This window comes from Corapipo altera, unplaced genomic scaffold, assembly GCF_003945725.1.
Source record: "Corapipo altera isolate COAL_440 unplaced genomic scaffold, ASM394572v1 161, whole genome shotgun sequence".
NCBI lineage: Eukaryota > Metazoa > Chordata > Aves > Passeriformes > Pipridae > Corapipo > Corapipo altera.
This window is the reverse complement of record NW_020884979.1, coordinates 235,780-248,974: the sequence shown is the minus strand read 5'-3', so window position 1 is coordinate 248,974 and position 13,195 is coordinate 235,780. Positions and strand designations below refer to the sequence as shown.

General features: G+C 45.5%; 1 protein-coding gene across 7 annotated transcripts in view; it reads left to right on the top strand.

Moving 5' to 3' along the window:
- The window catches only part of PRKG1 (protein kinase cGMP-dependent 1), a 395,239-nt gene that overhangs the window by 238,525 nt on the left and 143,519 nt on the right, over window positions 1–13,195 (top strand). For all 7 annotated transcript variants that reach the window (XM_027665603.1, XM_027665605.1, XM_027665602.1 and 4 more), the window contains one exon: window positions 3,312–3,417. In XM_027665603.1, coding sequence (XP_027521404.1) covers window positions 3,312–3,417 — 106 coding nt within the window. The remainder of the gene's footprint in view (window positions 1–3,311; window positions 3,418–13,195) is intronic.

The window sequence follows — 13,195 nt, the reverse complement described above, 5'->3', positions numbered from 1 at the left end:
TGCCCAAAAGGCCCTGAGGACATGAAGATGCTGCTGGTTCTTCGCCTGAAGGTGGAAAAACAAAGAGTTATTTGAATAAAATGGCCTAAAAGCAAAAGGGAGGTGACGAATTCTGGCTTGGGGGGGGGGGCAAGGGAATAATAAGTTTCGGGTTGGATAACACTTGAGCTGAGGATGATTCACCCAGTGATCCTTGAAAAAGCTTGGAAAGGCTTCACTGAGCACTAAGTAAAAACTTGGGAAGATGTGGAAAGTTTGCAGGGCCATATGAGCACTGCATTTAATCTGGAAATAATCTGGGCACTGCTCTCTGGCTGCTCTGATTTCAAGGATTTTAAGGCATCTTTTAATGTTAAGGACTTCACCACCTCTATATATATAGATATATGTATATATATATATATATACATAAACAATACTTACATGGCTCTTCTGTAAATATTTTAATTTCAACCTTTACAGTGCCCCCCTTATTTCAGTGCCTTTGCACGTGGTGTAGGAGCAGCTCAGACCTGACCCCAGAGCTGATGACCTTCAGCCACTGGGTCCAGAAGAAGAAAAGAAGCAAAACAGCCAAAACTTTGTCCTTCAGCAGGATGGGACATGATGGCAGGATTGAAAATAAGGAGGATTAAACCCTGGACAGGTTCAGTAACGAACAATCCCTATTTAAATTAGAGGGGATGGATTTTCACAGGCTGCCCCAGAGAAATGAACAGGAAGAAAACTTCTCTTTGGAAGAACTTGGATTTGGAAAAGCGTTTTGAAATTTGTTTATTTGCTTTAATCATTGATTTTGATGTGGAGAGGGGCGCCAGGAATTTACTGGAATGATTGATTGAAATAATTTCCATCAAATTGGCAGCAGAAATTAAGTCTTAACCACGACAAACACTTCAGATCTAAACTTTCATGGTAATATCTCCACCCCCAGCCAGTTTTGACCTGTGAAACCCTGATTCCTTTGCTTGGGCTCTCGCTGCCCTTCCCTGTTTTTCCAGCAGCATTTTGCTTTGTTTTCAGCCCTTGAACCACATCCCTTTCACTTGGAGGTTCAGAGTCAGGTAAATCTGTTTCTTGAACGTGGAATTCAAGTGTCCTGCAGACTTGCAGAGCATCATCCAATACCCTCAGCTGGAGAGCTCCTAAAATTGGATAGAGACAGAGAGCTCCCAGGCCTGGGCATCCCTGTCCACTAAAAACAAACCCCAGCTATGGCATTTCAGCATGAAAAAATGTAAAAGAGGCACTGAACTTTAATTGTGGCATGCCCCCAGTGGAGCTGCTGGGGTTGCAGGGTGACATTTGCTGTTGTTGAGGAAGGAAGCTCCCCTCACAGAGAGATGAGGACACATCTCCTCCCGTGATTTTATTTCTCCTGTTCCTTTGTGGTTGTAGTTCCTGCAGCCAGGGAATAGGATATTCTCAGCAAATCAAGCTTCACAGAAAATCTGGGGTTGGACCAGAAAATCTCTGTGTCACCTCTGTCTGCATCTGCTCTAACTCGGTTCTCCACGGTGGAGATGACTTTGTGTTACACATCCCATTTTTCATCTCAGGGCACTCTGAAATACATAACTTTGAAGTCTTTAATAGCATCAAATCTTAGGAAATTCCTTCTGTTCCTTCAGGAACCCTCTAACACGTTGACAGAGGGTTTTAAGCACAGCAGGAGACGATGCTCACACTTGATTAAAAGGATCTTCCTGACATTTAAACCTCTGCCCTGATTAGCCATTATTAAAGCAGCTGTTTGTCATTAAGGCAGGACAAACGTGAGTGTAAAGGATGAGGAGTGATTGGAATTAATACACAACTGTGTTGTCTGCACTTCACTTTTCCTGAGCTGCCTGGGCCTTGTGATGGGGCTGGTGTGTGCAGTCAGGGGGGGTACATATGGATTTACTGAAAGATATAATATGGAATTAAGGATCATGGAATTACATGCATGATGTCTGTAAAATTATAAATGATGTTCCATGCATTATATGTAAAATATATCTCAGTGCCTATATGTGTATTTTTTTCACAGATTCATAGAACATTTTGAGTGGGAAGGGACCTTAAAGCTCACCTTGATCCAACCCCTTGATCCACACCTTCCACTAGCCCAGGTTGCTCCAAGCCCTGTCTACTGAGCTCATCTAAACATCAACCCCTCTTATTTTATGCAATACAGTTAAACCCCCCATAAAAATAGAGATCCTATTCATATTAGTTGTCCTTTCCACTCAGAAGAGAGCGAAAAACTAAATTTTGACTTAAATCTCCAAATACCAAAGGTCATTATTTCCCTATCAGTTCGATTTTAAATGCTTCTCAAAAAGAAGTTTCTGCCTCGAAAACAAGAAGAGGCTTTAAAGGATGTGATGCTGTCCATCAGTTCTCCTGTGCAATTCTAGAAGGAATAGTTGAATTTGCACTTTGAAGGTTTTCCACCCTGCAAATGCAGTTGGGGAAAAAAAAACCTCATTATGTGGGAGGTTTGGGAACTTAAGGACCAGCAAATCAAAGCAAACGCGTTGCTCGGATTTTATCAGTGAGAATATTCGTAAATATTTTGCTGAAAGTCTGTTTGCTCGTTGCTCTTTCCTGTAATGAAATGGGGAGAAGGGGATGGAATTATTGCAATTACTCTCTGAAAAAAAATAAATTGAATTAATGCAAGTGTAGAGGACCTGAGAGTAGTTCTGTTTAATTAAACTGTTTCTCTAAGGAGAAACTGTTATAAACTGTATATATTCAAGCATTTGTAGTTAATGCAAATATCTCAGATGAAAATCTGGACCATTTCCATGGAAGTCTTGGAATTTAGCAGGGAAAAACTGAAGTTGGGAGAAGAAATGTCTCGAAACCTCTTGGACTGGGAGGTCTTTAATTATTAGGGTATAACAGGGCCTGTTTCTGGAAATGTCCCTGTTCTGGAAGTTTCTTTGAAGTCAAGGAAGAATTTGTGATGTCCTTTGGGAGCAGGATGAATCCTTAACAGATTTTGCTGGATAATGCCCTAAAAACCTCCCGAAATCCCGCGGTGTCCCGGGTTATGATGAACATCCCCCCGTCCCTCGCTCACCTTCAGCCTTCCCTGATTTCTTCTCATCCCACAGTTGCTTCCAGACCACTTTTCCACCCCCTCCTTGACCCCGAGGCTGTTCCCCACCCTCCCTGGGTGCTGCCTGCAGTTTGAGCTGTGTGTCCCAGGCTGGAGCGTGTCCCGTGTCCGTGTTCCCTCCTCGGTTCCCAGCGGGATTTGCCGGCTCCGACACCTCCTTTGCTAATCACCTTTTCCCCTTGTTTGTTTTGTCTTCCAGCTCTCGTAAATGTGAAACTTTGGGCTATTGATCGGCAATGTTTTCAAACAATAATGATGAGGACTGGCCTCATCAAGCATACTGAGTATATGGAATTTTTAAAAAGGTATGACACTCGTTTATTTATCCCCAAATCCAGTGCAACTCCCGTCCCCATCTTTTGCCTTTTTGTTTTTTCCTGAGTGCAGTGTTTGATATGTTTCCTTCTCATGTCTTCAATATTATTATTATTATTATTATTATTATTATTATTATTATTATTATTATTATTATTATTATTTCAATTTGCTTAAAGCAGGGAGAGCCTTGCTGTGGTTTAGTTTCATTCCTCTTGTGAGTTATTTGTTGGCAAAGAGTCCCACGGCCAAGGTGTGAGAGAAAAGCTCTAACATGAGTCATTCCAAACATTCCCTGTGTAAGAAAACAACACCCATTTTAATAACCCACCCCCTTTTCTCTGGGAAAAATCTGGTTTTTAAACTGTGGTGGAATTTGAAACCCATTTCAAGTGTGTTCTTCCAGAAGTCAAATGTGAGTTTCTAAGGGAAAAAAAAAAGCTTGAGATTCTTGGAAAATCCAGGTTGGATGAGTAAAAAGGAAAACACGAAGCCAAGTCTTTCACTCCTTAACACTCTCAGACGTTCCTTTGGTTTGTGCTGCTGGAACAAACCCGTCTGTAATATCTCAGGAATCCCCTTCCCTGGGGATTTACCTTCAGCCACTGGGTTTACAAGAAGAAAAGCCAAATAGCCAGAAATTGGTCCTTCAGCAGGCTGGGAGATGATGGTAGGATTGAAAATTAAGGGAATTAAGCCTTGGAGGGGATCAGTAATGAACAGTTCCTCTTATTTAGAGAGCTGGGGGGTTCACCTGGAGGAAAGAAAGCTCCAGGGAGACCTGAGAGCCCCTTGCAGGGCCTAAAGGGGCTCCAGGAGAGTGGAGAGGGACTGGGGACAAGGGATGGAGGGACAGGACACAGGGAATGGCTTCCCACTGCCAGAGGGCAGGGATAGATGGGATATTGGGAAGGAATTCCTGGTTGTGAGGGTGGTGAGGCCCTGGCCCAGGTTGCCCAGAGATGCTGTGGCTGCCCCTGGATCCCTGGAAGTGTCCAAGGCCAGGTTGGACGGAGCTTGGAGCAACCTGGGCTAGTGGGAGTGTCCCTGCCCATGGCAGGGGGTGGGATGGGATGAGCTTTAAGGTCCCTTCCAACCCCAACCTGTGTGTGATTCCATGAAATCAGGTGCCACAGCGGGGAGGGGACAGGCCACGTTTCAGCAGCAAAATGATCCCAAACCCAAGGATGGTGTCACCAAATTGTGGAGCAGGGAAAGGCCCAGGTCTCTGTGATGCTTTCAGCCATCCCAGCACTCCTGAGATGTTCCTACCCCAGGCTGGTCCCACATCAGAACATCCCCCCTGCAGCACTTCCCCCCCCAGCCCCCTCACCCAGTGCTGGGAGAGCTGGAATTACACCCACGGGTGATTTATAGGGATGCAGGTGGGGATGGGTTCAAAATCCCTCCCCTCTGGGCTCCCTGTCACCTCGCCCAGGGGAAGCTCAGTTTGGAGGCAGCTCATTTTCGATGTGTGTTGGTGATTATTGCTGCTTTTCCAGGAGTAGCTCCTGTCTTCCAGAGAGGTTTTCAGGGAAAAATGCCATGGGAAGACCTGGAAGATCTTCCAGTTTGCAAGTCTTTGACCCAAGTATGATGCACCCTCTTAAAAAGGGGGTTCGGGATGGAAAAATAATCCCCTCCAGCCACATCAAAGCAGGGGGAACAGATGCCCCTAAAGTGGTCAGACTAATTTTGACCCTCCCATGCCACGTGCTTGGTCTGCTTTTGTTTCTGACCTGCTTTTCAAACATAGGACTTCTAAAATCAGAAAAAAACATGCACAGTACATTCACTTGGACATCCAGTGAAATAAACTCGAGGAATAGCTTGTATTTATTCACCTTTAAATTAGTTTTTCTCCCGGAGGAAATCGGGACATAGGGAAAAATAAAATAATAATATAAAGTATATAAAGAGTATCAATAATATAAATATTATGTAAATGTGTATTTTATGTACTATATCTATTAAGTAATAGTTGTTTATGTAAAATAATAAAAATATTTCTGCCCTGGAGAGGCCTGGGAGCTCCACAGGGATGTTCTGCAGCTCAGGGGTGACATCAAAGGAACTGTCAAAGCCTTTTCCAGGTGTCTCAGCTGATGGTTAGCAACAGGCAGGCTCAGGGGAGAAAACAAAACCTGTTGCTGCACCAAAAGGGCTTAAAAAACCCTCCCCTCAGCCATTGCCAAGCCTTGGCCTTCCCGGTGGGCCGGGGGAGGAAAGCGAAGCCGAGCGTGGGCTCCGCTCTGGGCTGAGCACAAACCCTTTAAACACACGTTAAGCCTTTAAGCTTTTAGCTTTAATAGAGATTTTCTAGAAGATTGTGGAGATTAATTTGGATTCAGGTTCAGCAAAGCCTGCCCAGCTTTCACTTCAGAGCAAACAGCGAGGAGGGAACCATGGGACGTTTCCTCACGGGTGCCTGAGCTGCTGCCTGCACGTGGAGTCCCCTCTGGGTGCTCCTTAGGGGGGTTTTGTGAAAGCAAATAGGTATTTCTATTTTAAATCTCACAGTTGGAGTTTAGGAGAAGGGTTTCTCCCGGTTGGAGCCGGGGAAGGTCCTGACAAAATGGTTCTTCCCACTGGGTTTTCCACGTGGGCTCTGGGAACTTGTACCTGTCTCAAGCTCAGCCTAATTCCCATTTGGTGCATTAAATGCTCATTTTTAAAGGTGTTTTCCTTCTAAATGTTTTTCAGGAAAAATAGGATAAATCCTGAAAACAAGAAGCATGTCAGTTGTTGACTTTATTTGATTTTTTGGTGGGGATTGGAGGTTTTTTCTTTCCTGTATTAAGACTTGAATGACAATGCTCTTTTGAAGGAATAAATGCAATAGAAACAAAGGTTTAAATGGTGCCTGTCCACAGAAAAGTCAGGGGGGTTGGGCAGCATCATTTCCTGCTGATATTGGTCTAAAAATTACCCTTTTTAATCATGTCATGAGTCACAACAACATAATGATTGTTGTCTCCTGTAATGTACATGGACAAAGCACAACAGAAAATGAGCTTCTGGGGGTGACACAGGGAGATTCAGTTATTTGTTCTCATTTATCCTGCTGAGAACAAGAGCAGCAGGAACATCCCCCTGACACAGTGTCACCCTTTATGTCCAATATTTTCCCTTGAGTGCCATAAGAAAACCATAAACCCATAAAAAGTGCATTTCCCGCTTCAGAAATCCAGGTGGACATTCCTAAGGGGTCCTGGGCAGGGAAGGCTGACTCCTGGTTTGCTCCAAGGTGTAGTGGTTCCCTACTGAAACTTGGGATAACTCTTCTGAGTTACCTCAGACAACTCTCCTGGAGTCAGGAGCAAGGGAATATCCTCTTTTTCCTGGTTTGTGTAAGGAACCAGTGTGAGGATCCCTCCCTTGATCCTCGATGTGATCAAAAGCCAGCCTAATCCCCAGCAGCACCTCCTTCAAGCAGGAGCTGGAAAACCAGGCTGTTGTTTGGTTTTTTTTGATCCCTGTGTCTGTGCTGCAAGAAAAATCACAGCAACGATTCCCTTTGAAACACAAATTTTTGGGAGCCCATTATGTGGCTAAAGCAGTGTCAGCCCGAGGTGGTTCGTAGTGCAGCCAACAGTGAAAAGGGAAATTAAATATTGTGCTGTAGGTTGAGCAACTCCTTGTGCTACAGGGCTGGTTTTGCTGAATTTATCTTTAGCTCTTTCCCAATTAGTGCTTTTTGTCTGTAATTCAATATGTTTGTCCTTACACAAGCGAGGGAGAGCATCACTGTCACTGCTAAAATCAACTGTGCATCTCACTGCACTCTTCATGGTTACAGCATTGGAATGATTCCCTTCTCAAGCCAGCCCTAAAAATAACTCCATTTAAGCAAAATCAGAATATTTCAGTCAAGGAAAATAGCAGTTAATCAAATAAATTTGTCCAAGAAATAAAAGGCTTGTGCTCTGGCAACAATTTCCTGCTAAATCATGGAAGTTTAAAGACCAGGATGCCTTGAAGGAGTGAATATTGCTTTTTCTTTTTTTTTAAAAAAAAGCTTCCTAAAGTTCAATTAAAAGAGGCTGCAGGTTCCAGTCCATGGTGTGATTCATCCAAGACCCTGGAGCTGATCAGGAGAACAGATGGTGGATACTTGGAGTCACCTCGGAGGCAGGATTGAGCTTTGGAAGTGGATATTGGAAGGAAGTTCCCACATAGACACAATCTTACCTTCAAGGATCTTGTTAGTCCGAGCTTTAACTTCATGTCAAAGCCCTGGTTCTGGATGAAGAAGGAAAAGGAGGGGAGAATTTGGAAAAAGAGAGTTAAAGGTTGATGGTGACTTAGGGAAGTTACACTGAGAGAGTTTCAGGGGACTAAATCTGCAACGTGGGGTTTGGCTCCACGAATCCAACTTTTGTGGGACACTGGGATGTGGGCAAAGTGAACAGGGGGGACAACAGAAAAAGAGGGAAAGGGCCATTATTTCTGTAAGGCAAATAATTCCATCTGTTCTTAATGCCCAGTGAAATCCAAGGACACAGGCACTGGTTCACACCAGGAGCCCATCCAGACCAAGCTCCTTTTGCTCCTTTCCATCCCAAGAGGTTGCTTGGACCATCCCCACTGGAATGGAGGTGCTGTCAAAGGCTTTGAAGGCCAAGGGCATCGTCTTGAAAGATGTTCCCAAAAAGGGGTGGTCATCACCCACCTTTGGGGTGTCCAGATTTTCCAAGGCAGTCATAGGATCAAAGAACCACGGACTGGTTTGGCTTGGAAGGGACCTTAAGGGTGGAGAGAAGGAGAAGACCATTGGATTTCTGTGGGGAGGATTCAGGGGTGGCTTTATGTGAGAAGCTGTATGAGGGAGCAGGTGGTGGTGATTCCCAAGGTGCCCACAGGAGCTGCTGGGAGGTCCTTGCACTTCCTGGGCTCATCCATGAAGTGTGGAGACCCTGCCATCCAGGTTTTGTGCTATTGCAGTCACCCTGCATGGAAAAACCCCCATGTTCCAGCTTTGGAGACGGCAGAGAGTGTTGTTTGCCTGTGCTGTCTGTTGTTCAGCACATGATTCCAGGCTCAGGCTGTGCTGGGCACACCTGAGGGCAGCTCTGAGGGCTGGCTGGCAGGAGGAGCTGGATCAGCCTCTCCACGGTGCCTGGGCAGGCGCTGGAGCAGAACTGAAATGATGCTCCACGGCATCAAACCGGCGATTTTCGCCTGCCCTGTAACAAGAAAAACAGTCTTTCTCATTTCACAGTGGGGAGAAGGTTCAGGCTCAGGTTTTTCTTGAGGTAGTTTCTGTGCTGAATTGTTTTGGTAGCCGCAGTCTGGTCCCTGTGATGCCTTGTGGGTGCTGTCAGTGCACAGGGAGGGCTCTGGGAGGGGGCTGGGGCAGGTGTGTCTCAGTAACAGCAGTTTAGTGTTGACCAAGTGTGTTTTAACCAAAGGAAAAGTCTTCTTGCTGCATTATCTACTGCAGCACAGGGAAAAGGGGCAAGTGGGCATTGGGCACAGGGGGGACTCGCTGACCTTGGAGGGCTTTTCCAACCTCGGGGGTTGTGGGATTCTGTGATCCCATTGACAGCATTTTCCCCCTATAGTGACTCTGTCAGTGAGGAAAAACACCTTCAGAGGCTCTCTTGTGATCTCAAGAGGCACAAGGTCTGATCTGGGCTTAAGTTGCTGCCTTCTCCTTATATCTTATTCTGATAATTATGGTTCTGCTATTCTATTCTGATATTCTGATAATTATGGTTCTGCTATTCTATTCTGATTTTCTGGTTCTGCTGATAAACTGAAAAGGTGAGATGATGTCAGGAGTTAAATCTTGGACTATTTCTCTTGGTTTTTAGCCTTTAGAAATAATGATGGTTATTTTTACTTTGTATTGTTTGATTTCCAAATCCCTTTTATTTTTTTTCAAGGGATGAGTCTTGTCTTTTCTGAGACATGACTTAAGATGTTTGTGTTTTCTGCAGCAGCAAAGGAATCAAGCTCTTCACAGCTCAATGCAGAACATTAGGCATAACTGGAGATTTATTAAGGTGTTAGGGTTTGTTTGAAGTCATTCCTCCCTAACAAATTATCATTTTGGATGGAAATATTACGGGGCTGTTGGTGGCTGGATATAGCAAGAAGATTGTTTTCTGTTCCTTGCTAAAATGTAGCGAAGATTGGAGTGATTGGGGTGAAAGATGAGGGCTTTACACTGCACGTATTAAAGCAGATGAAATTATTAGAGATTCTGATCACATTATGGTGGGACTTCAAATTTAGGGCTCTGGAAAGGCAGTGTGATCTCAGAGTCACTGCGCTCTGGGATGGCTCCACTGAGGTTTCTCTTAGAAGGAATGAGCTGAGCCCAGAATAACTGGGCAAGACTTGTTTGGTTGTTTTGCAAGTACCTTTATCCATGTGGAATTTGATAGTCTTTGCTCCTTAATTTATAAAACAATCTCGATACTGTTAAAAAAAAGCAAGGGCTGTGATTCCTTCCTCTCCTTTATGGCCTCAGATGTTCCCAGGCTGTCGTGCCTGGTTTCACCAGGATGCCTGAGTTGGTCCATTTGAATGCTTCAAAGACCTTCAGCTCCTTCTCAGTGATCAGGATTGGATTAGGAATCTGTAATGGGTTGGAAATCAAACCAGAAGCAGAAACACAGCAGATTTAGAAAAGGGATGTTACACCTGAGTGCTCTCATCTCAACAAGGGATGCTCACCTTAAGCAAGGTCAACAGAATAGATCCAGGTCTGTTCCTTAACCTTCTTTTTGAAGGATAAGTTTCCCCTGACCTATTAAACTCTCCTTCCTCTGGCCCCCAAAGCTGGTTTTGGAGCCCTTGGTTACTGGTGTGCAGCCGTTTGATAGTCACAGGTACTTCAGAGCCCGTCCTGGGGTCTGACATTCCTCATCAAAAGCCATTTATCCCCCAATCCAACGTGTTGCTGTGCCAGATAGTCCCTATTCTTGTGCCTATTTTCATGCTCAAATAACAGAAAGATGCCTCCCAGAGCACCTGACAGCCTCCTGTCCTCAGAGGAGTCTCAGGAGAAGGATTTCAGCAGGGCCAGGTGTCTGCTTGAAAGTATTTTGCTTTTTGATCAGGCAGAGTAAGATGGGCCTTCTCAGTGGCATGAGGATTATTGTCTTTCCTATCATTATTTTTCAAACACTGAGTGTTTCTTACAGGATGAAGTTTGGCTCCTGTATCTTCCCCCCCCCCCCCTAAGAAATTCCTGAATTTCACTGCAGTGTTTTTGGTTGCATACTATTAGAAGTCCATGGAAGGGAAGTGCTCCTGCCAGTGCTCACGGAAATGTTGGGTCTGCCAGGCCTTTGGGTTGTGTTTGCTGGGATTTCTTCTCCTCTCAAAACTCTTCATTGCCCTGGAAAACCAGTTGAGGTCTCTGGTGTAATATTAAGAGAATTCCTGCTGGGCTCCAAGGCAACCATGCTAAATACATTAAAATAAGTGTCATGGGAGGGAGAGGAAGTCATGGAAAGAGGGCCTTTTTATCCACAGCTGGCTGAAGAGTTTGAGTACAGACTAATTACTAGAGGGATGTTTAGACTTTGTGTTGGAAAACTGTGGATCCAAACTGTCTTTGGAGCCTAATGAAGGTCTCGAGTTTGCTTGGAAATCACGAGGCCAGAAGTGTTCTGGGAAACCATTCATTTGATGAACAAATGCAGCTTTAGGGCTGAATGATTTGTTGAGGGAACATTTTAGAAATAACCAAAGAAATGTGGGATTCCTCACACCACGGGATGGCTGTGAGGGAGAGCAGTGGGCAGTGTATGGTTTGGGTTCAGGTTGGCCAGGAGGAGGAATTTGTTGCTGGAAAGGGTGGTGAGGCCTTGGCAGGGGCTGCCCAGGGAGGTTTGGAGTGCCCATCCCTGGAGGTGTCCAAGGAAGGCCTGGCTGTGGCACTCAGTGCTCTGGGCTGGGGGACAAGGGGGGGATTGATCACAGGGTGGGATCTGTGACCTTGAAGAGCTTTTCCAACCTCAGTGATTCTGGGATTCCACTGACAGGCTGGATGGTGGGACAGAGTCATCCTCAGCAAATGTGCATCCAGGGATAAATTAAGGGAACAGGCCTGTTGGAGTCAAGCCAAAGAGTGGACCTGGATCTGAAAGGGACCCTGATACATTTGTCAGTTGGGTCCAGGTGACCCTGCCGGGGTTGGGGGTCTGTAGAAAAGGACCTGGACCACACAGGGGGTGCTGAGTTGAGCAGGAGCATGGGATACTGTCCCATGGATGGTCCATTAGGAAGAGCACAGTTGAGTGTTCAGTTCCTCTGCTCAGTGCTGGAGAGGCCACACCTGGAGTGGTTTGTTTTGGGTCCCAGACAAACCTCTAAGATTGACTGAGAGGGGGTTAAGGTGGGATTTAGGAGCAGTCTCCGCTAGGGCAGGGGCAGTTTCAAAGACTGGGACTCAAACTCTTCATGGTACTGGCAAGGAATAAATCAAGGGGTGACGGGCATGAGTTGCAGTTCAGGAGATCTGGGCTGAATAAAAGAGCAAATACTTTCCCTGGAAAATGGTGCAGGGCAGGACAGATCCCCAGAGACGAGGGAGATCTGTATTCTCAAGAGGAGGACATATCAAAATCCATCTTTGTTTGAGGATACTGTCATGGAAGGATTTCAGGAGGAATCTCCTGGGCCAGCGTCGGGGGCAGAAGACCCAACATGGGTGTGGAGGTTATTCAGACCTCTTAAATTAAAAATGCCATTTTCCTAACAGGACCTGTAGCCACCATCTCTGTTTTGCCTTCTAGGAGACTCATGGTGTGTAATATTCCATACTCTTCCTGTTGTCCTTTTTCCATCTCATTTTTTTGATTGCAGTAATGAGCACTTGGAGAAACCTTTGGCTTCCAGGCAGTGGCATGTCCTTCCTGTGACTTCACATGTCCAAGAAAGTCTGGAAATGGGGACTGTGCTTCCAGAATTGACTGCCAAAGAAATCCAGCTGGGACTTCTGCTGTTTGTAGCCTCGATGGAGAGTTGTGTGGGACTGAGGAGTTAAAAACCTGGTCTTTTGATTTCCAATTTAAATATTTATCAGGGCAAAATACCACAGCAAGCAGTAATACTTATACGATGACCAAGACAAGTAGTTCAGGCAGGATCAGCTTCATTTCCATGGCAACTGCTTAATCACCAGTGGAAAAGGCAAACGTTGTGCTTAAGTGCTGTTTCTTTACATTGTTTTCATTGCTGGCTCTTAAATGGGCTTGTTTTTCCAAGGACTTGATGGGCATGGAAATGCCCATAAACCCTCCAAATACCCTGTGTGGGGCTTGACATCGTATTTTAGACTCTTTTATCTGTTTCTTCTGCACGCTCAAGGTTGTGGTTTGCAGCCAGCTCTTTCAGCTGGAGGCTTTCCAGGGGTTTCCTGCTCCCAGCCTTGGTGGCACCGCTGCAGCTTGGTGGGAATCTCCAGCTGGAGCTGTTTGTAGCCACCCTGGCTTAAGGACTGGGAGGTTTGTTGGGTGTTTTCTTCCTGTTCAGGGCTGCAGCTCCAGTGTTGAAACTGCAGGAATCATGGAATTGTTGAGGTTGGAAAAGCTCTTGAAGATCATCGAGTCAAATGTTCCCCCAGCACTGCCAAGGCCACCACTGACCCACGTCCCCAAGTGCCACGTCCATGAGGCTTCTTAAATCCCTCCAGGGATGGGCAGCTATGCCAGGGCTGGACAACACTTTCCAGGAAGAACTTCCTCCCACCATCCAACCTGTCAATGGAATCCCAGAATCACTGAGGTTGGAAAAGCCCTCCAAGGTCAC